This window comes from Mobula birostris, chromosome 11 (genome assembly GCF_030028105.1).
Source record: "Mobula birostris isolate sMobBir1 chromosome 11, sMobBir1.hap1, whole genome shotgun sequence".
Classification (NCBI taxonomy): domain Eukaryota; kingdom Metazoa; phylum Chordata; class Chondrichthyes; order Myliobatiformes; family Myliobatidae; genus Mobula; species Mobula birostris.
In genome coordinates this window covers 14,753,956-14,779,334 of record NC_092380.1, presented here as the reverse complement: position 1 = coordinate 14,779,334, position 25,379 = coordinate 14,753,956, and the positions used below count along the sequence as shown (strand labels likewise).

At 42.1% G+C, this 25,379-nt stretch overlaps 2 protein-coding genes across 2 annotated transcripts in view; one reads left to right on the top strand and one right to left on the bottom strand.

Moving 5' to 3' along the window:
• xpnpep3 (X-prolyl aminopeptidase 3, mitochondrial) overlaps positions 1–25,103 on the top strand; it is a 30,694-nt gene extending 5,591 nt beyond the window's left edge. The window contains exons 3-10 of the mRNA XM_072271730.1: positions 116–523; positions 3,878–4,080; positions 7,370–7,432; positions 17,443–17,556; positions 18,571–18,656; positions 20,440–20,620; positions 21,887–22,007; positions 24,029–25,103. Coding sequence (XP_072127831.1) covers positions 116–523; positions 3,878–4,080; positions 7,370–7,432; positions 17,443–17,556; positions 18,571–18,656; positions 20,440–20,620; positions 21,887–22,007; positions 24,029–24,192 — 1,340 coding nt within the window. The 3' untranslated portion in view covers positions 24,193–25,103. The remainder of the gene's footprint in view (positions 1–115; positions 524–3,877; positions 4,081–7,369; positions 7,433–17,442; positions 17,557–18,570; positions 18,657–20,439; positions 20,621–21,886; positions 22,008–24,028) is intronic.
• On the bottom strand, positions 15,540–16,707 carry LOC140204857 (deoxycytidylate deaminase-like). Its single transcript, XM_072271731.1, has one exon. It carries the CDS (start codon positions 16,249–16,251, stop codon positions 15,628–15,630), a length of 624 nt encoding a protein of 207 aa, XP_072127832.1. The 5' UTR covers positions 16,252–16,707; the 3' UTR covers positions 15,540–15,627.
• Positions 25,104–25,379: the final 276 nt, after the last annotated feature.

The window sequence follows — 25,379 nt, the reverse complement described above, 5'->3', positions numbered from 1 at the left end:
GTAGGCAAGGAGATAAGGTGAGAGAAGGAAAGGGGGATGGGGAATCGTGTAGGAGGGGGCAGGGTGGGCCATTACTGGAAGTTCATGCCATTCTGCTTTTCTGCTTCATTCACAGGCGAGGTCACTCCCAGGTTGACACAGATAGAATACGCACTGCGCCGGCACAAACTACTCAGTCTAATCCAGAAAGAAGCCAAGACCCTGGGAGCCTCTGACCACGCCATCATTCTGCTGTCCCATCCCACTTACTACATGACAAATGACATCCCATTTCCGTTCCACCAGAACACCAACTTTCTCTACCTCTGTGGTTTTCAAGAGCCAGACAGCGTCCTGGTGCTCCACAGTGTTCCCGGAATGAGCTTGCCTTCTCACAAGGCCGTCCTGTTTGTGCCGAGGAGGGACCAGAACCGAGAGCTATGGGATGGCCCACGCTCTGGGGTAGATGGTGCTGTTGCTCTTACAGGGGTGGATGAAGCCTATAACACTGAGGATTTCCGGCAATATATGCAGAAGTTTAAAGGTTGGTTAACATCGAGCTCTCGCAGACGTAGAGTGCAAAGAAACAGATTGATGGTTTTGTAAAACGACAGGACTTGTTCCCAACCTGGGGTCCATGGCATTAAAAAAATGTTGGGAACCCCTGTTCTAATGGAAATGCAACTGTCACACTAGGATGTTACCCAGAAGGTGAAACACAGAGTAGTATGATACAATGTAGAGGAGCTCGACATCTCTCCTTTGCTGTTTCTGGCCTGGGAGAGCTCAGTGCAAAAACATTCCTCGAGCTTATTAGAAAGGACCCAGGTCTGACCTTTCATCAATAGACAATAGGTGCAGGAGTAGGCCATTCGGCCCTTCAAGCCAGCACCACCATTCACTGTGATCATGGCTGATCATCCACTATCAATATCCAGTTCCTGCCTTATCCCCATAACCTTTGATTCCGCTATCTTTAAGAGCTCTATCCATCTCTTTTTTGAAAGCATCCAGAGACTTGGCCTCCACAGCCTTCTGGGGCAGTGCATTCCATATATCCACCACTCTCTGGGTGAAAAAGTTTTTCCTCAACTCTGTTCTAAATGGCCTACCCCTAATTCTTAAACTGTGGCCTCTGGTTCTGGCCTCACCCATCAGCGGGAACATGCTTCCTGCCTGCAGCGTGTCCAATCCCTTAATAATCTTATATGTTTCAATAAGATCCCCTCTCAGCCTTCTAAATTCCAGTGTATACAAGCCCAGTCGCTCCAATCTTTCGACATATGACAGTCCCGCCATCCCAGGAATTAACCCAGTGAACCTACGCTGCACTCTCTCAATAGCAAGAATGTCCTTCCTCAAATTTGGAGACCAAAACTGCACACAGTACTCCAGGTGTGGTCTCACCAGGGCCCTGTACAGCTGCAGAAGGACCTCTTTGCTCTTATACTCAATTCCCCTTGTTATGAAGGCCAGCATGCCATTAGCTTTCTTCACTGCCTGCTGTACTTGCATACTTGCTTTCAGTGACTGATGAACAAGGACACCTATTTCTCAACGTCAAAGCGTGTCATGTGAGGGCTTGGGCTAGGCAAAGTTGAGTGAATCTCCAGAAGATGAAAAAGCTGATAATGCTATTTTGAGCTTTGGTTGATGAGTTCTTGAAGATGAAATCTGAAATTTGATTATATAAAAGACTTAAATGGTGCAAATGAGTTTAATTAGAATGGTATTGGGGGAAAGGTTTTTCCAGAGAGCAGAAAAGGGTAGGGGAATGTTTACTAAATTCTCTTTAAAATTATGAGGCATGTATATGGCGAGAAATATAGGTACCAATGGTTGAGGTATAAATATAGGTATAAACCTATAAATGGTTGAGGCAGGTTCTATGTTGTCATTTAAAGTTAAATTGGATAGATATATGGACAGGAAAGGAATGGAGGGTTATGGGCTGAGTGCAGGTCGGTGGGAATAGGATAGGGTAAGAGTTCGGCGTGGCCTGTTTCCGTGCTGTAATTGTTGTATGGTTATATGGTTATAAATGGCATCAACTTTACAAAATTGTCTTTAACCAGAGTTCATGAACTGGATAACTGGATAATAAGAGGGCGGGGGTGATCAGTGCATTTGTGTAGAACTTCGCTGGATTACAGGGAAAGAGGAGGGAAAATGGAGATTTGAGTGCAGACACAGGCATGGAAGCCCAAAAGACAGCCTCCTGTGCAACATAATTATTCATACATTATATCCTTGGTTCATTTTGGGTGAGGGAGAGGTTCACAGTTGTTACTGTGGCTCTGAATCTACAAGTAGTGAAAATAGCAAATGAAGTGTTTCTTTTTCAAAGATGCTGCTTGATCTGTGCGGTATTTGCAACATTTTCGGTTCCTAACATGGGCGCCGTGGTAACATAGCGGTTGGCATGATGCTGTTACAGTTCAGGGCATCAAGAGTTCAGTCCTGCCATCCACTGTAGGAATCTCTGTGTGTCCTGTTCATGGAATGCATTGGATTTTCACCGGGTAGGTTGGTCATTGCAAATTGTCCCGTGGCTAAGTTAAGGTTAAAATGGGGTTGTCGGGGATTGCTGGGCAGTGCGGTTCGAAGGGCCTCTACAACGCTGTATCTCTAAATAAACAAAATACTCTAGCACTCTCAGTCCCTACGCCTGGCTAAGTATGTCGTCATGTGACCTGTTATCCAGTAGACAAAACAGTGTCGGGGGAGTGGAGTTGTTAATTGTACAGGAAAAGAAACAATCAGCTCTTGATGAGCTGGTGCCTTCAGTTGTGGTGGATGCAAGACAAAACCTTGCAAGGAAATTTAACCTCAAACCCATATCCACCTGACTGCCAGCAGGCCAGGTCACTAATCCCACATTTTATCTCCTTATACAATTTAGTGTCAAATAATATTTGATAAATATCAAACAAAAGGTGTAATGTAGTATCATTGAATTATATGATGCAACGGTGAAGGAGGCTATCTGGAGCACGGAATTGATGGCTTTGTGGATGATAGAGGCGTAGGTAGTGTTGAGGAAGCAGGAAGGCTGCAGAAGGACTTGGACAAATTAGGAGAATGAGCAAAGACCTGGGAGATGGAATACTGTGTAGGGAAGTGTATGGTCGTCCACTGTGGTAAGAGGAATAAAGGCATAGACTATTTTTCTAAACGGGAAGCAAATTCAGAAGTTGGAGGTACAAAGGGACTTGTTAGTCCTAATGCACTACTTCCTAAAGGTTAATTTGCAAGTTGAGCCAGTGGTGAGAAGGCAAGTGTAGTGTTAACATTCATTTCAAGAGGACTAGAACATAAAAGCAAGGACATTGGTCAGACATTTGAAATACTGCGAGCAGTTTAGGATCTGCTAAGAAAAGATGTATTGGCTTTGGAGGAGATCCAGAAGAGGTTTAGGAGAATCATCTTGAAAATGAAAGGGTTAACCTATGAGGAGTGTTAGATGGTTATGGACCGGTATTCACTGGCGTTTAGAGGAAAGCCCTGCCAAATATTGAGAGCCTAGACAGAGTGGACATGGAGAGAACATTTTCATTAGTGAGGGTTTAGGATCAGAGCTTACAGCCTCAGGGTAGAAGGACGCCCCTTCAGACAGAGATGAGGGGAAATTTCTTTAGCCAGAGGGTGATAAGTTTATGGAACTCATTGCCACAGATAGCTGAATGGGCTAATTCTGCTCCGATGTCTTGTGGTCTTATTTCTCCACTGAGTTCATGACAGCTGTTTGGAAAAATAAATTCAGTCATTTCCAATGCTTAATTTGCCCCATCTACTGCACATTTTTACTCAGGGTATTTATCTCATTTTCTTGATATAAGTGCATGTTATTGTACTGATTGATGAACTTTGCCCACCTCCCTTGCCATTTCTTCTTCAGATGAAGGGTGGATGCTGTGGTACGACAATGAACCTTCAATCCATTCTGTGCTACATACAGACTATCTGCAGCCCCTTGTAGACACTAAGTCTAAGAGCAAGAATGCGATCAAACCGGTTCAGACTCTTGTTCAGTATCTACGACTTATCAAGTCAGACACTGAAATAGAACTCATGAAGATGGCTGCAAAGATCACCTCGGAGGTAGGCTGATATGGAGATGTTGAGGAACTGGGAGCGCAGTAATTGTGTATTTTGAGGGGAAATGATTTTTACTTTTTCAAATCCTAATAGTTTCTTCAAATGAGGAATCCAGAATTGAGAGCCAGAAGGTTAATTACTTTCAAATATGATTGGGAATTCAGGATATTACCTAGAGAATATTGAAATTCTCGATATTTATTGCTTATTTATTTATATAATGTTTTCTTTCTTTTTGTATTTGCTGTCTTTCAATGATTCTGTTATGGTTATTATTCTATAGGTTTATTGAATATGCCTGCATGTCAATGAATCTCAGGATTTTATGTGGGGACATATATGTACTTCGATAATAAATTTACTTTGAACTTTAGAGAGGGAGGAAAATGTGCAAATTGTTACACGAGAAGTTATTGTGCTGAATGTGTGAGTTGAGTTGAAGGAAAACTAAATGAATACGTGAAAGGAAGGAAAAGTGGCTGTGTTAATGAGAAGCTCCTCTGGGGCATTAGTGCCAGTAGAGGCTAGTTGATTGAATTGTCTATTAACATTACTTTAAATACTATGTAACAAACCTTAGGCACAGGCCTTCAGTGCAATGTTTTCCTTCATATTGTCTCCACCTGTATTTTCCCGTGTTACAACGGACGGTGAGAGCAATTCATTTAGTCATCTCATGATCCCCCATCCAGGCACACTATTTCCAACATGGATTCATAAATTCCAGGAGCAAGAACCCGAACAGATTTTCTCTTCCCTAATCCAAGGGCCAGTGAAGCCAGTTATAGCAGCCCCAACAACAGGGCGACTAACTCTCCAAAGACTGGCAGCTGTGACTTACAGCTTCCTCATATTTGTTTCCACAGGCATGTTATTTAATTATTACAAAAGAGAATCCTTTCATTCAAGAATCTACAGCGAAGTCCACTGTATGACCTACCTTACTTGTAAATTCACCCCAATAAGGAGAACTTTATACTTCCTGGGACTTTAGATTATGAAGACACGCAGTCCTCTTTTATTGTCATTTAGTAATGCATGCATTAAGAAATGATACAATATTTCCTCCGGTGTGATATCACAAAACACAGGACAGACCAAGACTGAAAAAACTAACAAAACCACATAATTATAACATATAGTTACAACAGTGCAACAATACCATAACTTGATGAAGAAGTCCATGAGCACAGTAAAAGTTCAAAGTCTCTCAAATGTCCCACATCTCACGCAGATGGAGAGAAGGAAGAAAAACTCTCCCTGCCATACCCGACCACAGTCCGACTCCGAGTCATCTGAAAACTTTGAGCTCTGATCAGCTCTCTGACACCGAGTACTGAGCGCCATCTCTATCCAAACGACTCGACCTCCTTCTTGGTCACCAACAGCAGGCAAAGCTGGGGATTTTGAGGCCTACCCTCCGAAAGATTCCTAACCGCGCAGTAATGACGGCAGCGAACGAGCGTTTCAGAAATTTTTCCAGATGTTCCTCTGTGCTTTCACGTCCATTCTCCATCAAATCAGAATTGTCCACAGCCTCTATTTAACAGAAACAATATCATTTTTCATCGGAGAGCTGCGCACGCGGGGCACGCTGCTTCCCTCTCCTCCTGCCTTTGAACTGCCTTTTGATTCAGTGTAGCTGGGCTTCCCACACACACCACAAAATAGAGTGGGTTTTGTACAAAATTCTAAGCACACAGTATGTGGAATGAAGCTCAATGAAGTAGAAGCCTCAGGAACTATATACGTATAGGAATAAATCCCGCTCCAGAACAAGTACACACACTTAGACATAAAGCAGGTAAGCAGTCAGCGTCTACTGTATGTTTCCAGCAAAGAGGACATCAGTTTTCGTTGACTATGTTGAGGCAAGAGGCTGACCAAGGTTTAAAAACTTACGAACACCTCTGTATACAAAAGAGATTGCATAATGTTATTAAATGCTTATAAATGAACTAGTTTTCTCCCTCTTCCACTTTTCGTAATTGTTCCTTCTTATAAGACATGTGCTTTTGATGCCTTTTATTACAACACTATGGAGGCATGGTTACTGTACTAAAAGATTTGTTTTTAAAATATATTCTGACTTGCTGAGAAAATTGCCATACGGAGGTCTATAAAAATGGAGACTATTCATTACCTGTATTACTATGCACACTGAACACAGTAGACAGGGAGGTGATAGTACTGCTGAGTCTAACTGGGGCACCGACAACAGTTTTAGGGTCGGAAGTTAGCTGGTATCTGTTTCCACAGCTTCGCATTTGTCCATTTTTGTTTAAGAAACTTACATCTTTGGTAGAGGCCAACTGTGATCCGTTTAATGTTGCTTGGGACAAATTTACATCTGGGTATTATCAGCACAGATTTTGGCTGAGGTCAGGGAATCCCTGTCGTGAACAAAGGAGCCCTAAAACAAGTCTCCTCTGAACATACCTGTCTGTAAGAAATGTAATTTGTGTTCAGTCATCTGCCTGGAACAGCTTTAACCAAAAATTCATCATGAACTTAGCAGTGAATCTGGCACGGATTGGGTGAAAACTGTCCCACTGTTAAATGGGTGTCCCAATGTCCAAAATTGGGGGCCATTCCTGTCCAACCATGTCTGCCTAACCCAATGTTTCTCTGAGTCAATACTACGGTCCTCGAATCAAATTGTTTTGCAAAGTTTTCAGGGTAGCATAGTGGTTAGCACAATGCTGTACAGTACCAGTGAGCCAGGTTCAAATCCTGCCACTACCTGTAAAGAGTTCGTATGTTCTCCCCGTGACCGCATGGGTTTCCTCCAGACTATGTTCCTTTCAATTTATAATAACCAGATGTGCATAAAAATCTTGTGCTGTGCAATTTTTTGCCCAGTGACAACATGTGCACACTAAATAATTTCTTCAATAAAAACAGTATAAATAAGCCAGTTCTAAAATCTGCAGACAAATCATCACAAACTCCACATTGTCAACACCATCCGCATCAGAAACTGGAAAAGGAAATGCAATTGTGTACGATCGTGAAATGTACTTAACATGCCGACAAGGTACAGCACAGTTTAAATTCCTTTGTGTGCTAGTAGCAAAAGATGTGTGCATGCGCACACCTTAAAGGGAACATTGCCTCCGGGTGCTCTGTTTTTCTCCCACAGTCCAAAGACTTACTGGTTGGTAGGTGAATTGGTCATTGTCAATTATCCCTTGTTAATTAGGCTATTGCTGGGTTGGAAGGTCCTATTCTGCATTGTTTCTCAATAGATAAATAAATAAGAAGTAGTATAATGCTTATTATTTATTTCCAGGCATTTTGCAGCACAATGATTTCAACCAAGGCTCCAGTTAATGAGTCGTACTTGTATGCAAAGGTAAGCAATGACATTTCAAACCAGATACGTTCTTTGAGTTGTACATGTGTTGACCACTGATGAGCAGGAACGACTTATCAAATCACACAGTAAGGGGATCTGTATGCTCGGCATGCTTGGTAGATTTCCCCACTTAATTGTCTTTCTGACATTTTATATAGCTGCACTTCTCTGTTTCTCATATTGCTTTCCAATCAGCTTTTGTAAGCTACTATTAAAGTAGCTTCCACCATCCCTAAATTGACATCAGTTTAAAATCATGACGACTAATAAGATTTCTGTTGACGTCCTAGAGATTGAGTTTCGACTCCCAGCATTTTAAGATTCATCTGAATGTTCCAGTGAAAGGAACTTTATCAGAGGTATTGTACACATATCTGATCACCCTGGGAGCAGCTTGCTACCAGGTCTCTGATATTCTTTAGTCGACGTAAGCTAGGTCCTGCCCAATTGCAGCCTCATGATCTTTGAGAAGGGATCAATCAGCAGTCAATTACGTCACTCTTCTCCCTATTCTGTTGAGATATTTTTAAGTGAAAGGCGTAGATTTATTGCAGGATGGCATAAAAATTAGGAGGGATGAAGATTTTATAGAGTTATCCCGGAAAGTTTCATAATCACCAAAGTGTAATAGCATGTGTAAGGTTGAAAATGCAGCATGTAACTTGCTCATAACAAGGTCCCACAGAAAGCAACTGAAGATAACCAGATCCTTTGTTTTAATTCAAGGTAAGTTTATTGTCATTCAGCTGTAAGCATGTATACCGCCAAACGAACCATCCTGCCTCTGGACCAAGGTACACAACACAATACATGTAACTCATAAATATAACACATAAAGTAATATTACTACAAATAAATTAACAAATAACAACGTGCATTTACGACACAAGTTAAAAAGTAAACAGTGTAACGTTACTTCCTACATGATGAGACCTGGGTGGTGGCAGGGAACTCTGTAGTCTTACAGCCTGGGGGAAGATGCTGTTTGCTGTCTCCCATCCTAACAGTTCTTGTCCTAATGCTGCGGTACCTCCTACTAGATAATGGGGCGGGGGGGGAAGGTCAATGCTAAGGGCCCTGCATACACAGCAGTCCTGATAAATATCTCGATATCTCTGATGGGTGGAAGAGAGCCCCCAGTGAACCTCTCAGCAGTCCTTTGTAGGGACAGTCCCATACCAGATAGTTTTGAACCTGTACAGGACACTTTCAATGGTGCTCCTGTAAAAATTGGTTAGAGTGGTGGGCGGGGGCTTCACTCACCTCAGTCTCCTCAGGAAGTGGAGACACTGCTGTGTTTTCTTGACCAAGATGGTGTTGGGGGACCAGGTGAGGTTGTCTGTTACGTGCACTCCCAGAAACTTGGTGCGCCTAACTCTCTCCACGGAGGAGCCATATCTGTGAAGTGAGGAGTGGTCAGCCTGCAACTTCCTAAGGTCCACAATCATCTCTTTGGTCTTGTCCACGTTGAGACTCAAGTTGTGCTTGCACCATCCTACCTCCTTTCTGTATGCCACCTCATCATGGTTGACGAGGCCAACCACTTCCGTGTCATCAGCAAACCTGATGATTCGGTTTGAACTGGATCGAGCAGCGCAGTCAAGCGTCAGCAGCAGACTGAGCACGCCGTTCTGGGGAGCCACCGAGCTCATCCTGATGGAGCGAGAGATGTTTCTGCCAACGTGGACTGACCGTGGCCTTTTCTGTCAAGGCGTCCAGGATACATTTACACAGAGGGAGGTGCTGAGACCCAACGAGGATGGTTTACCCACCAGCTTCTGAGGGATGATCATACTAACTGTGGCGCTGAAGTCGATAAACAGCATCCTGGCATACAAGGCCAACATTTTGTTAAGTTGGTTGAGAAGTAAGATCAAGTCACTGAGAAGAACTATTCTGCTCTTCTTTGAATAGTGCCTTCAGAAGTTTTACATCAGACCAAAAGTTTGATGTCTCGGCTGCAAAGTGGGGAAGTGTTCCTGAGTTATTGTGTCTCTGAGTTGGGTTTGAATCCTTATTCTTCTGCTTTGCAAATCTGCTACCTGGCTGACATTGGGCATAGATTTTGATGCTCTGTAAATTATTAGAGAAAAGGGATTTCTTTGACTCCCTACTATCAGACAGGCAGTACCATAGCATTAGGACAAGGACTGTTAGCTTTCTACCCCAGGCCATGAGACTGACTACTGAACTCCCTACCACCGCCCAGGTGTCATCTCTCATGCCGTACCAGTCACATTACTTTTTTAACTTGTGCTGAGTGTCAATTTTCTGGAATATAGTTTATTATTTGTTAATTTATTTGTGGTAATAGTACTTCGGGTGCTGTGTTTGAGTTATATGTACTGCGTTGTGCACCTTGGTCCGGAGGAACATTCATTCGCATGGCAGTATACATGTACATGGTTAAATGACAATAAAGATGCACTTGAACTCTTAAAGAGGTGAGGTTTTCGGGTGCACAGGGGAAACAAGAAAGGACATAAAAACATGAAAAGCTGGAAAATACTGGGTAATATCCATGATGAAAGAAAAAGTTAATATCATTTCATCTTAACTGAAGGGTAACAGAGGAAGTCTTTCAGCAATAGTTAGAATGAGACAACATGGAAAGTTTGAGCAGAAATCAATGAAGCAGACAAAGCCAGTAGAGAGGAAACTGTTGTTTAAAAAGTAATATTTTTTGTGAGACTATGTTAAAACTGCGCCTCAGAAACAGTGAGTTACAATCGTACAGCATGGAAACTACAGCCACTATATGTGTTAGCAATCAAGCACCTGCCTAGACTAGAATAGAGACATAACAACACAAAAAACAGGTCCTTTCACACGCTATGTCTACTAAACCCATCTTCCATTTTCCAGCACTTAGCTTTCTGCTGCCTCCGTCATCCCATTAGGTAATGCATTCCAGACTTCAGTCTTGCTCTGGGTGGGAAAAAAATGCTTCAAATATCAGAAACTCACACCCCCTTACCTTAAAGCTTTGCCATCTGGTCATAGGCATCTCAACTAAGGGAAACCATTTCTCACTATCCACCTATGCCCTTCATAATTTTGCATCCTTCAGCCAGATCCCCCTCAGCCTCTTGCACTGTGAGGAAAATAAACACAGTCTGTAAAGCTCTTATCCCAGGAAACAGGCTAATGAATCTCCTCTGGACCATCTCCAGTGCAATCACATACTTGTGTAGCAACCGGAACTGCACACAGTACTCCAGTTGTGGCACAATTGATGCCTTGTGTTGCTGTACTATAACCTCCCTGCAAGTATCTCGTCACCTTAACCACTTAATCTACCTCAGCCACTGCCTATGGCATGTACACCAAGCCCTATTTCTCAGTACTTCCTAGCATCCCACCATTCATTTCGTATTTGCAAACCTCACAAGTCGTCTCAAAATGCAACACCTCGATTTTTTTAGATTAAATTTTATCTACCATTTTCTGTTTATCTTACCAGTCATCAATAGAGTTTAATAATTGAAGACATTCAACATTACACGTTTTCATGTCATCTGCAGACTTACTAATTATTCCTCCTGCATTCACATAAAAGTTGATGGTGAATATGACAAGTAACATATCCCTGAAATGCACCACAGGTCACGGAGAACAACCATTTGACTTCTTTATATTCCTTATACACCTTATGTTCCATCTGGGTAGCCTTCAACCTGATGGCTTCAACATCAATTTCTCAAACTTCCAGTAATTGCCTCCTCCTTCACCATTCCCCATATCTGTTTTCCTCTCTCACCTTGTCTCCTTACCTGCCCATCACCTCCCTCTACTGCTCCTCCTCCTTCCCTTTCTTCCATGGTCTTCTGTCCTTTCCTCTCAGATTCCCCCTCCTCCAGCCCTCCAGTCTCTCTCACCAATCAACTTCCCAGCTCTTTACTTCACCCCCCTCTCCCTCTCCTGGTTTCACCTACCACCTTGTACTTCTACCTCCCCACTCCCCCTACCTTCGTACTCAGACTTCTCCCCTTCCTTTCTAGTCCCGATGAAGGGTCTCGGCCTGAAACATTGACTGTTTACTCTTTTCCATAGATGCTGCCGTGGCCTGCTGATTTCTTCCAGCATTCTGTGTGTGTTGCCTGAATTTCCAGAATATGCAGATTATCTCATGTTTGTTATCTGACTTCCTCCACCCATTTCTCCCCAGCCCTCCCTCCCTGACTTCTGGCACTTCCCCCTGCAACCACAGGAGGTGCAACACTAGCTCCTACATTTCCTCCCCACCACCAACCATTCCAACCTCACCTACTGCATATGTCTTCCTGACATGTCCCCTTACCTTTAGTTCCCTTTGCTGTACCCACCTCCACCTCTACCCTCGTTCTAGTCCCCATCACATTTTTGTTCCCCTCCCTCCCTGGTTTCATTGACTTACCACCCATACACTTCACACATTGGATTCCATTCCCCCATCAGGTTTCACCTGTCCTTCATCTCTCCTTTAAATGATTCCATTTGCCTTGCTTATTTATCAGATTCCATCAAGATGACCTTTGAGTCCCAGGTTCTCACCCTCCCCTCCTTCATCACACCCCCCCCCACCAATCTAGTCTGTCTGAGTCTGTTTATTTAATTTGTTTGCTTCCAAGTATCACCGATCTCCCAACTCCAATATTCTCATTCATTCTCTCTCTCTCTCTCTCTCTCCCTCCCTCCTTCCCCATCACCCTTTACCTTCTCCTCAGTCTACCCGTCACCTGCCAGCCTCGGTCTCACTCCTGCCCCTACGTTCTGATAGGAAGGAGGTTAAGGCTTTAGAGCGTGCCTGGATGAGAGGCATGTGCGTTAAGGACAGTTGGACAAACCTGGGTTGTTTTCTTTGAAACTGGAGGCTGAGAGGAGATCTGACAACACAAGGAACTTAGCAAATCAGGCAGCGTGCATGGAGAAAAATAAACAACTGACATTTTTAACCAAGCTCCTTCATCAGGACACCTTAACCTCTCAGAAGGTGAGCTGATCTGATGGAGGTTCGTAAGGTTTTATGAGAGGCATAGATAGACGGCCAGTATCTTTCTCCCTGAGTTGAAATGTCTAATATCAGAGAGAATGCATTGAAGCTAAGAGGGGTTGAGTTCAAAGGAGTCTTGCTGGGCAAGTTTTTTATGCCCAGAGCCGGACAATGCTGAGGATGTTCTACGAGTCTGTGGTGGCCAGTGCGATCATGTTTGCTGTTGTGTGCTGGGGCAGCAGGCTGAGGGTAGCAGACACCAACAGAATCAACAAACTCATTCGTAAGGCCAGTGATGTTGTGGGGATGGAACTGGACTCTCTGACGGTGGTGTCTGAAAAGAGGATGCTGTCCAAGTTGCATGCCATCTTGGACAATGTCTCCCATCCACTACATAATGTACTGGGTGAGCACAGGAGTACATTCAGCCAGAGACTCATTCCACCGAGATGCAACGCAGAGCGTCATAGGAAGTCATTCCTGCCTGTGGCCATCAAACTTTACAACTCCTCCCTTGGAGGGTCAGACATCCTGAGCCAATAGGCTGGTCCTGGACTTATTTCCTGGCATAATTTACATATTACTATTTAACTATTTATGGTTTTATTACTATTTAATTGTTTATGGTGCAACTGTAACAAAAACCAATTTCCCCCGGGATCAATAAAGTATGACTATGACTATGACAATGGTGGATACCTGGGGTGATGGTGGACACAATATATTAGGGGCATTCAAGAGGTTCTGAGATGGGAAGATGAATATGCTGGAAATGGCAGGTTGTGGACATTATGTACGCAGAAAGATTAGTTTAGCTAGGCCTTTGATTATTTTTTTTTCAGTTAGAACTTTAATAGTGGAATTAGACTGTCTGGGGATAACAGTCAACAAAACTGGTCAAATGAACCTACGTGCCAAGTAGTGCTCGTTTGCACTGAGAGTCACACAAATAAAAACTGCTTGAAAATATAAAGAACCTTCATGAGAACATGACACCTTCTCTCCAATGCTTTAATTTTGAAGTGCGGCAACTGTCAATTTCACATAACAAGACCTCACAAACAGCAATGTCAAATGAGTGTAATGTTACAAAATATTGATCAAGTTACTGGGAAAATAATTTGATCTTTAAGACAGCATTCTCATTAAGTACCACTCCATTCATAATGGACTGGATCAAATATATATAAGTGAAGGTCATATCCAACATCTGATTCAGAGGCACAAAAAAAAAATCACCAATAAGCAACAGATACATCATTTTAATTTAAAACTACTTGGAATATTCATAGATATTAAGATACATGTTAAACATCCTCAACTCTAGTGCTATTATTTTGATGACCTTTGATATAATATTGAAGGCAACTCCTCTGAATCCTGGATTATGGGCATAAGATATTGTTCCATTAAGATATTGGTCAATATCGAGAGGAAATGAATTTATAATCAGAACAATATCCATGAGTTTGGAAGGACTTTGTTAAGGCATACTCTGGAGTTATGGTATATAACAAATATTTACTTCACCGGCATCCAATCTTCAGACCCGAACATGAATTGTAGATTGAATTTAAAGTGCAGTCCTGAACAATAGATTTCCTGGAGCTCTGCACTGGAGTTGATTGCAAACCAGACAATGCTGATTAACATTCATTTTGGGTGTCTGGAGTGTAGGTGCAAAGGTGTGTGTAATTCAAAGGAAGTACTGTAGATATATTGAACTATAGAATGGTTCTGCTGTTACCTTTGATCTTGAGCATATAAAAATGTCACAAATGTCACATAAGATTGGGTCAGAGGGTATCCTCCTCCACAAGTGTCTCATTTTCTTGAATAAAACACTTCCATATCTACTAGCTTCAGTGTTTCTCCGGTGACTATATTCACATTACAACAATATGTACACGTATTATAAATCAGTAATGCACTATGTAAATAGACAGCGGAAGCAGACTATAATGCATCTTTTCAAATACAAGGGCAAAAAAATTGCAATGCTGAACAAGACTGGTCAAATGCTAAATAAGAGCAGTTCTTCAATAACTACTAATAGTGAGCAAAAAGGCTTCCTCTAGCAGTGTACAATCCTAGGAAACCTGTTAATATTAGAACTCAGTCTAGTCAGGAATATGGGCAGCCTCTTTGGAAATGCTGAAGGCTCAAAAAAAAGGCAGAAAAAGCAAGAAAACATCATAATCACAATTTCTGTTCATGTTCTTTAATTACTATGAAACCAAGTTGGCTATACACAATTCCTGTAAGTTAGAAACCGTTGGAAATCTGAAATGAAGTTACTTTCATTCAGTTTTAATTAAATTTCATTTGCCACAAAACATTTTCAGCATTACATTTTTAATGGAAGCCACAATACTCTGTGATGACCAGATTACTAGCCACACAATTTATTCATGGAACTTCACCAAAGAAATTACGGCAGATTCAAAACTTCAGTCTTAATTTCCAGCACCAATTTCAACCAAAAGATTCCAGGCTCAAGAGGTGAGAGCTTAGATGTTCCAAGTTGGTGCCCCAACAGTTACAAGTTTATTTCTGATAACGGTCTGCTTCAAGAGTTAGAAACCAGGCTATTCCTTTATCAATCCTAGTACTAAATCCTAGAACTGCCTATACTGAAAGGTACCTTCACCAGTAAGAATGGGTAAGTGGGCAACTCATCACCATCTTCTAAAGTCAATCAAGACTGAACAATAAAACTGGTCTTACCAGTTCAGCACACCCCATGAGAAAATTAAAAAGTGCAAAAGATAGCAGCAGTTAGAAAGTAATGGTTTTATGCAACCAACAGGTGAGGTTAAAACTTCTGATGAGCCTCACTACCAGCATTCAGTGGCTATGGTGCCAGGTTTTAGGGTCAGTCATGTAGAAACTCATATCTGGGGAAGTTCTCATTCTAGACTTGGGCTGCTTAGTCAGGTGGAGGGGGTAAAGAGGGTGGGTTGGAGAGAGTGGTCATATTTATAAAGAATTTGTTTTCTTGAGCCAGTCAAAGTCAGGCTCAACAGTAGATCAAGTATTAATTGGAAAAGAAACCACATGACATACAACAGTATGGTTCAACTGTACCATCAGAATACAGGGTGACATATACCAGTGATATTAAACCTGATTCTGACATAAGGTTTCTACTAAAGAATAGCTACAAATAAAAAAATATGAAGTAACAAATAAGGTTCTCCATGATGAATAATTAGCACTTTCATGGTGATGTAGGTGAGATAGATTTGCTTGACTGTAGGCAACTTCCACTTTTGTTTATTGCATCAAAATCAATGGTAATTGTTTTATCCTTTGGAGTAAATTGGCTGCATTCTACACCAGCCATGTCCAACATGAGTCTGGAGGCCTTCATTTCTGGCAAGTCCTGGTATTTGTCTGACGTGTAAGTAACCTTGCTGATGCCTGACTGGATGATGAGCTTAGCACATTCATTACAAGGGAATAAGGCCACATACATCGTGCATCCTTTAACGTCACTAGCATTTTTGTTCAGAATTGCATTTAATTCCGCATGACAAACATACATATATTTTGTGTCCAGTTTATTTTTAGCAGTTCTTGCCCAAGGTAAAGAATCATCACTGCATCTATTTGGCATTCCATTGTATCCTATGCCAACGATCTTGTCTTCTGAATTGACAATGCAAGCACCAACCTGGGAGTTTGGGTCTTTGCTCCTCTGGGCTGATAGAAAAGCCACTGCCATAAAATATTCTGACCACTCAAGATAATCTTCTCTTTTTCTGCATATTGCTGCATCACCCCTGTCTACATCGTTTTGATGGGGCAGCTCCTGCTCGGCGACGTCCGACCCAAGCCTCATAAAACTACCCCCCGGCCTTTGATTAATTTTATTTTGCAAAATATTGTGGACTTAAGGGCCTGTTCTTGTGGTGTACTGGTCTATGTTCTATATATTTTCCCTCTACTAGCTACATCCTGCTCCATTCTCAGTCCTGATACAGGGTCAGCCCCAAATGTCAGTCCCTCTTCCCTCACGTATACTGTTACTACTTAACCAGCTGAGTTCCTTCAGCAGCTTGTTTGTTTTATTTTTGCTTCTGTCATCATCCCTTTGTCCGCTGTCACCAAACTGTCTGTCAACTTGCCCCGGATCCTGTAGGTTCTTTTATTTTGGTCCTTTTTCTGATGGGGGATCTTATCAAAGGTTTTACCAGAGCCAGTGAATATATTCAGAATCGGTCTTAGAAATGTGAAATGAGTTATTCTGCAGCAGTAGTATAAATAAATTTACTATTAATGACAAAATAAATAAATTGAACAAAGTAGGAAATAAATAATGAGATATGATTTACCGGTTCATAGATTCATGGACCATTCAGAAACTACATGCCATATTGACGTTCATAGTTATCTCTCCAAAAGATTCAATTAAATTAATCCAATGTGATCTCCCTTTACAGAGCCCTGCTGACTATAGTTGACTAATCACAGTTTCTGCAAGAGCCAGGATATTGGGTGAAGACCCTACAGATAAATTATTGCGTTAAATAATGGTCCCCTGTTGTGTTGTATGTGCTTTAGTGTATTATTGTTTGGATTTGTGCTATAGGTTTTTAAGAGAATGCATCGATGAGATGTTTCTCACATTTGTTTAACATAGAAAACATTTGTTTAACATAGAAAACCTACAGCACAATACAGGCCCTTCGGCCCACAATGCTGTGCGGAACATGTACTTACTTTAGAAATTACCTCAGGTTACCCATAGCCCTCTATTTTTCTGAGCTCCATGTATCTGTCCAGGAATCTCTTAAAAGATCCTATCATATCCGCCTCCACCACCGTCGCCGGCAGCCCATTCCATGCACTCACCCCTCTCTGCGTAAAAAACTTACCCCTGACATCTCCTCTGTACCTACTTCCAAGATAATCACATCCTGTCTGGATGCTATTGTACAGAGTAGCATTCTAAAATATGTTTGGTTTCCATATAAGTGGATTGAAGAATGGTCTTTCATTACCTGTGATCCACAACGTTTATACATTGCAGTTTGACTTTGAGTGTCGAGCTCAAGGAGCAGATCTCCTGGCCTACCCTCCAGTTGTAGCAGGTGGAAATCGTTGCAATACCCTGCACTACGTGAAGAACAACCAGCTGATTAAGGTAATTATGTAGCCCTTCCTTAGTAAATGATGAGATTAATGTGCACTATTTACTGATTAATACTTATTCAATAAGAAATTTCCGATGTTGTCCATCTCACTCTTAGGCTGACAACTTCCTAGGGAACCTCGTTGCTGTACAACTCTGTCCTTTGAAATGGCATGTATTTTCTCATACATACAGTTTGGTCGTTCCTTTAGATCCAAACCTATTGCTTCTAGGTGCTTAGTCCTTTACTCTTTGTTCTTTGAAACCTTTAACTATGTCTTTGATCTGATGTCTTACTATCTCATGTGACTTACTATGACATTTTTATTTGATGATGATCCTGCAAAGTTCCTTGGGTCGCATTGGGAAGTTAATAGTATTGTATACAGGCACTCCACCCCTATCCCCCACATCTTGCGAATGTCTTACTGAAGTACAGCCCCCTACACAGACCCCCTACACAGAGGAAAGCTAATTTCAGAAAGTGGGAGAAGTGACCTAAATTCATTCTGCAATTGTACTGAACATGAAAAGCAGACCTGTTTAAAATTGAAATGGAAGTGTCCTACTGCATTGTTGGGGCAGGGGGAGGTTACCACTTGTTTTCCTGACCCTTACTGTTAACACTCACACCTGTCCAATAGAAATTCACCCAGAGCAGACCACACTTTCATCAAATCGAATCAAAAAGTTAAAAGAACTGCTAATGGTGGAAAATGAAAATCAAAACTGATTCAGTGACTTAGGGACAGAGAAAGAAAGTTAAGAACTGGTGGGCTGAAATGGCCTAGTCTGGGCATTACCTAGGGTCAGGTTGTTTAGAGATGGTGTCAGTCAGCAGCTCTTCTAAGGGCAGTGGAAATGTGTAACTTCATCCCCCCAGAAATGCTTTTGAAATGTCAGCACTGCGGCTGCTAGATTGGTGTTTGACAAGGCTATTCGGAGTATTAGGTTCAGAGTGGAGAGCTGATGCAAAAGGCATTCTCTTATTCCTATGTTAACACATTTACTCCGTTCTTTTTCCAGGAAGGGGAGCTGGTTTTATTGGATGGAGGGTGTGAGTATTCTGGCTACGTCAGTGATGTCACTCGGGTCTGGCCAGTCAGTGGAAGGTGAGACACTCAGTTTAAATTCATCCCAGGAGACATGTTTCTATGTTTGCCACTGATTTGTTTCCCTTCCTTTCTGAAGTGGTTGTCTTACGCTTAGTGTGTTTCAGTAAACCCCACCCATCCTTAATCTCCAAATAACAAAATATGCTGGATTATTGAATGTACTGCATGTTACAGCAGGATGAAGGTCAAGAAAGTCGTTCCACATGGTTAACCTAGTGTTCAATATGCATGGTGTCAGTCACAGACCTCTGTCCACTTAGAAGAGTTGGGAGCTGGTGACTTGGTTGTCAGTGAGAGAATGCTGAGTGACATCAAGCAAAATGAGGCGATCAGCAGAAATATAAAATGTTTGCAAAAACGAAGCCCTGCAAATGGTTTACCTCTGAAAAACCTGAATCAGTCCATTTGTGGAACTTAAAAACTTGCAAAAATGGCAGCCTTCATGGTGGGACGGATCTTCTATTAAAAGCCAGCAAGTCAGCTCAGATCCGCCAACTTTAAAGTTTGGAAGGCATCCTTCCACTTCACAAGCATCATGGATACCTGCACTGGTCTGAATGGGGTACCACTGATTTCCTCAAGTTTATCTTTCCTTAGTCCAGGAGGTAGTGCCTTTGATTGGGAATAATTTGCATGCCAGGAGAAGGTTTAATACACCTTTTAATTCATTTCATTCTATTAATTTTAGTATATTTAATTGCACTTTGTACGTGCATTGTAAATTTAATAAAAAATAATTATAAAAGAAATTGATATTGCTGATTTTGTATTTTGAATGTGTGTGGATCTCAGTGTCGCTTTGACAGCTGGTGAGTCTGGGACCGGGGCTTCACTGGGTATCAAAGGCATACTGGGAGCAGAGCCAGCTTGGAGAGGCTCTGTACCACGTTGAGTCTTACAATCAATTTGGAACTGGCCTTCCAGAGGGAGCTTGAATTTAGGATCACTCTAGAAGATACAGTATGGTCCGAGGGTATGTCATCAGTGAACTTGGGTGACTTGCCAATCAGTCCGACCCACAAGGTGAGCCTGTGGAGTAGTTGGTTGGGGGGGGGAAGCACACTTAAGAACAACCAGAGAAAGGCATGATGGAGAAGGAAGAAGGAAAGGATGCCACAGAGTTTGAGAAAGTTAATGTGGAGCAAAAACACTGGCTCAGGCCACTTAGCCCATGCGATGTGAGGGGTTACTTCACTTCTCGGTCAAAAGCCGCTTCTGCAGCAGCTTTTTCCCACTGGCTGCTCTGTTTCCCACAGCACCAGTGTCCAGTCCTGGGCACCTCAGGAGTATAAGAATAACACTTGCCAGAGACTGGCTGGCTTTGCTTTGTCTCCAGGGGCTCATCTTCACACTGAGGTGATAACCATTGCTGCAGTTATAGGAGGGCCCACGCACACACTTAGTTAAGTATCTGTCGAATGTTTAGGTTTGTAGTTGCGTAACTTGGGGAGACTTAATGAGGTACCAGCTGAGTTTGAAGTGTTACTGAATGTTGAGTATCGTCATTTCTGTAATTTAGGGTGACTTAGATGTTTGGTTGAATGTTTTACTGTGCGTTGGTAAATAAGTGGTTAATATGCTTATTCATAATGAGTGTCTTCTCTCTCATTTAGCAAACCTGTGAACCTGCTTCCTCATAACAGCCCAAAATCCTGTTTCCGTGCTTTAAAATACCTGCATTTTTATTCCTACCCCTGTGAAAATATATGACACAAATGTTTGAATTGAGCTGTGCTCCGAGCTGTGAGGACACCCTAAGTAGCTTGTTGGTCTGTTGCAGATTCACAAAGCCTCAGTCTGAGCTGTACCAGGCCATCCATGATATTCAGAAGTCTTGTGTCAGTCTCTGCACTCCTGGGATCAGTCTGGATAACATCTATGCCTTCATGTTGAATCTTCTTGGACAGAAGCTGAAAGACCTGGGATTCCTGCAGGAGAAATGCCAAAATGATGTCTTCAGGGTAAGTTACAAGGCCAGACAAATAATAATCTATAGGTTAAGCCAACTAATTGAGATGAAGTTACAATTGAATTATGAAGCATTTGGAAGGCAAGCAGACTGGCCTTAAAAAAAAAGGAACCCCTGTGAATTTATGTGCAGTGAGATTACCACTTCATAGTTCTCCAAATCTTTTTCCTCCTCAGCAGACAGCGCAGGTGTTTAATGCATGTGGTGTTTGTATGTGGAAAACAGTGGGGCAGTGTAACCCCATGGACACTACAGCCTTCTGCCAAGTCACCATGAAGCCATGGGAAAGGCTGATGATGAGGAATCAGCGGATATTGGTCTGGAGAAGGAACCGCAGGTGAACTCTCAAAGGCGAATTCCAGGACATTCCAGCTGATTTTCCCAGGAAGATGGAATGTAGCAGACCTGCTCCACAGCGGCTGTAAAACGTGATATGCTGCCAGTATGCCATAAGATCTCTGATCCAACTATGAACATTACCTCATTATTCCTTTTATTCCCATTATTTATTTATTTTTGTAATTTATAATGTTTTTGTCCATGCATTGTACTAAACAACGAAGTTCACGTCCCCTAAGTCAATGATGATAAATGTGATTCTGAATTACACAGCAGATCAGTCAGCAGCAAGAAAGACAAAACAAATTGATCTTTGTTTCAGATGAGACTCTAAAATTTATAGTTAAATTCCTATGGAGCGCTTTCTATTTTTAAATCTTTAACATTCATGTATTTTCTTGTGTGAGTACTCTGGAGAACTTAGTGCAAGGAAACAAGCAATTAGGCCCAATCAGTCTGTGCCAGCCCTCTTCTTTCCACCCTCCTGTAACCTAATGAAAACTGCATAGTTAGGTCATTATGATTTTCTCTATTCCACTAGCCTTGGTGTTCCCCTGTCCAGTAAACTATGGAAACATACAAATACAGGAATAGGGTTAGGCCATTCAGCTCTTCAAGCCTATTTCACCATTCAATATGACCATAATTGATCCTCCATTTCAAATCCACTCATTGCACTTCCCCCATTCCCTGTTAATCCATTTGTGGCTAGAAACCCCTCTCTCAGTATCTTGGCCTCCACCACCTCCAGTCAATTCCACATGTTCACCATTCTGAGTGAAGAAACTTCTCCCCATTGGTGTGCACACTCACTAGGCAAAATGGCTTTCTAGATATTTAAAATAAAACAAAACTTAATAGGTTTTGACATTTCTGCGTTGTCCTTGAAGCAAATTGGTATTTTGTATTGATTGTCTAGGCTGTCCGCAAGTACTGCCCACACCATGTAGGACATTACCTTGGGATGGACGTTCATGACACACCAGACATCACACGCTCCATAGCACTGCAACCTGGCATGGTGGTGACCATCGAACCTGGTAAGAAAACTGTGACTAATGAATCTACAATTTAAAATTTTTCATTACAATGTTATTGATTTCAAGACATTCCAGTTTTGATCCAATTTTCACCCAAGGTTCAGATAGTCATGTTATAAATGTCAAATAGAAACACAGAAAACCTACAGCACAATACAGGCCCTTTGGCCTACAATGCTGTGCCAAACATGTACGTACTTTAGAAATTACCTAGGGTTACCCATAGCCCTCTATTTTTCTAAGCTCCCTGTACCTTCAAGTTCACATTCTTTTAAAACATATAATCCTATTTGCCTGTCTATCTTTCAGTTTATCTCTTGGACTGTTTGCCTGACTTGTTTACAAGCTAAAGCACTGTTTGTAAAAAGTGTCTCGGCAAACTAGAATGCATAAATCTCACATCGGAGTGTAATGATACCCCTTCACTTTTCAGTGTCTTCACGTATCCTAACAGGATCAGTTTCGTACTCGGTGATAGACAAAAAGAGAGATGTGAAAAGCCCAACAGGTTCCTGGACAGTGTGACCTCTGATGTGGCCTCATCCACACTGGAGAAGCTGAACACAGACAGGGTGATCACTTTGTGGAGCGAGCACCTGCACTCAGTCCACAGGAGTGACCCTGAGCTTCCAGTCACTATGTACTTTAATTCACTATCCCACTCCCACTGTGACCTCTCCATCTGTAATGTTACGAGTTCAAACATAACCTCATTTACTTCTCCTGGGCATTAATGTAGCAGCCTTGAATAACCAATATTGAATTCTCCAACTGCAGGTAAATTGCTCTTTCTTTCTGTTTATATCATGACTGGCCATTGGCTATGCCTCTTCCTCTCCCTGTTTTTTTAAATCTTTGTATTTTCTGTCCCACTCAGCAAATGCTACTAGGCCAGACACCAGACTATACAACATCAACCTGACTTCACATTATTCAACAAAGAGCCTGTCTATTCAGCAACCATCATCCATCGTTTCACCATAGGACAGACACTCCCTAGGTTCCACCCATTACCTTCTGGCTCCTTCTCTGTTATCTAGACTACTATGCGCATATCTGCCCTCATCCCATCTGCCCTCCGCCCCACCAGGGATAATGTTCCCCTTGTCCTCACCTACCAACCCAGAAGCCTCCACGTCCAGCACATAATTCTCTGTAACTTCTGCCATCTCCAACGGGATCCCACCACCAAGCACATCTTTCACTCCCCCCACTTTCTCCTTTCCGCAAGGATTGCTGCCTATGAGACTCCTTTGACCACTCATCCTTTCTAGTACTTATCCTCGCAAGCAGAACAAGTGCTACACCTGCCTCTACACCTCCTCCCCAAACAGTCCTTCCAGGTGAGGTGATACTTCACCTGTGAGTCTGTTGGGGTCATCTACTATATGTGGTGCTCCCAGTGTGGTCTCAGCGATGAGATTTGACGTAGGTTGGGAGACTGCTTCACCGACACCTACAACTCCACCCGCCAGAAGAAGTGGGATCTCACGGTAGCCATCCATTTCAATTCTACTTCCCATTCCCATTCTGACACATCAGTCCATGGCCTCCACTGCCGTGATGAAGCTACACTCAGGTTGGAGGAGCAACACCTTATATTCCCCCCCCCCCGCTTACCATTCCCCATACCTGTTTACCTCTCTCACCTTACCTCCTTACCTTCCCATTACCTCCTTCTAGTTCTCCTCCTCCCCTTTCTCCATGGTTTTCTACCCTCTTTTATCAGATTCCCCCTTCTCCAGCCATTTATCTCTTTCAACTTCCCAACTCTTTACTTCACCCCCCTCCCCCTCTTCTGGTTTCACCTATCACCTACCACCTTGTACTTCTTCCTCCCTCCACCTTTTTATTTTGACTTCTCCTCTTTCTTTCCAGTCCTGAGGAAGGGTCTCGGGCCCAAAACGTCGACTGTTTACTCTCTTCCATAGATGCTGCCGGTTTACTTGTGATTACTTGAAAGCTTGACCTTCCCTGTTTGACTGTTAAATTTCCTTTTGGTATCATTGTTCCCACCACAGGAATATATATCCCAGAACACGACACCTCAGCTCCGCCACGATTTCGGGGAATTGGGATTCGGATTGAGGATGATGTTTTGATAACAGATGAGGCACCCGTAATTCTTTCTGTAGACTGCCCGAAGGAATTGTCTGAAGTAGAAAAGATCATGAACTGCCGCTAACAAGCAGACAATGGAAACCTCATCAACTTAGGCTTTGGTAATCGGGGAGTGACAGAGAAGGTCACAAGCGAATCAAGTAACTCTGCTCAGTTAGTGATGGCTGTATAAAATGTGAGGATGCCATCAGCTTACAATGTGTCAGTCTGTCTTAGTATGGAAGCCCACAATAGTATTTATACTCCAAGATAGTTACATGCAAAGGCATGAATTCCATGCACCAAACCATTTTTTGACTGAAATTGAGAAATTTTTTTCATATACATGGACAGGAATATTTTCCATACAAGCAACCTGTTTACATATAGCTATAAATGATAAAGGGATCAAACTATCATGTGGTACCCGCATGGACGATGAAGACTCTTGACTATTTTGTGGAGAACTGGTGCCTCTGATTCCTGTCAGAGGTCAGCTGGCACTAGATGAGCGACATGAATCACCTCTTCGGGATAAGTTCTTTGTAAAGAATTTTGGAAACAATTCACTGATAATATCGGTTTCCATTAATGTCTGAACTTCCCAGATTTTAAATATTAAGAACCTGAATAATGTAAGTGCTGGGCATCTGATTTAAAATCCATAAAGTGCTGGAAATACTCCACAGGTTAGACAACCACTGTGGTGTTACAATTAACAAGAAATTCTGGTATAAGTCATTGATGTGAAATATTACTTGTTACCTCGCCTTATTGGTCTGTCACAGATTTATATTAGTGTAATAATTCAACACGCCTTACCTCAGACTATTAGTCTGTATCAGTAGTACAACTTCACATCTGTGTGTTAATTAACACAGTATTTATTGCATAATTGAGTTTCTGAACACTTTTACATTACAGTAACTTCTACAGAGCAAAAATGTAATGTTGCAGTTACTATGAAAATATTATAATTTTATTGATGAATTTCATTCAGAAATCACAAATGTTAAATTTGAATGACTTATACATTTGCGATTATTTTTCTTTCTGCATAATGGAGGGTAAGTCCATTTTAAAGTAAATCTGCTCCCTTCTGCGTTCCCTGACTCTTCCTCTATTCGTAGCTGGGAAGATAGACGAATCTACATCTTCAGCAATACTGGAGAGATGGGGGTAATTCTCCTGGCTGTATTGCACCCACCACCTACTCCAGTCAGTACACCTTTGCACATCGTAAGTTCTCTTGGGGACAGCTGATTGTAGTCT

Excerpts from the sequence above, each read along its gene's own strand:
- LOC140204857 (XM_072271731.1), bottom strand. The coding sequence starts at position 16,251 with ATGAGGCTTGGGTCGGACGTCGCCGAGCAGGAGCTGCCCCATCAAAAC.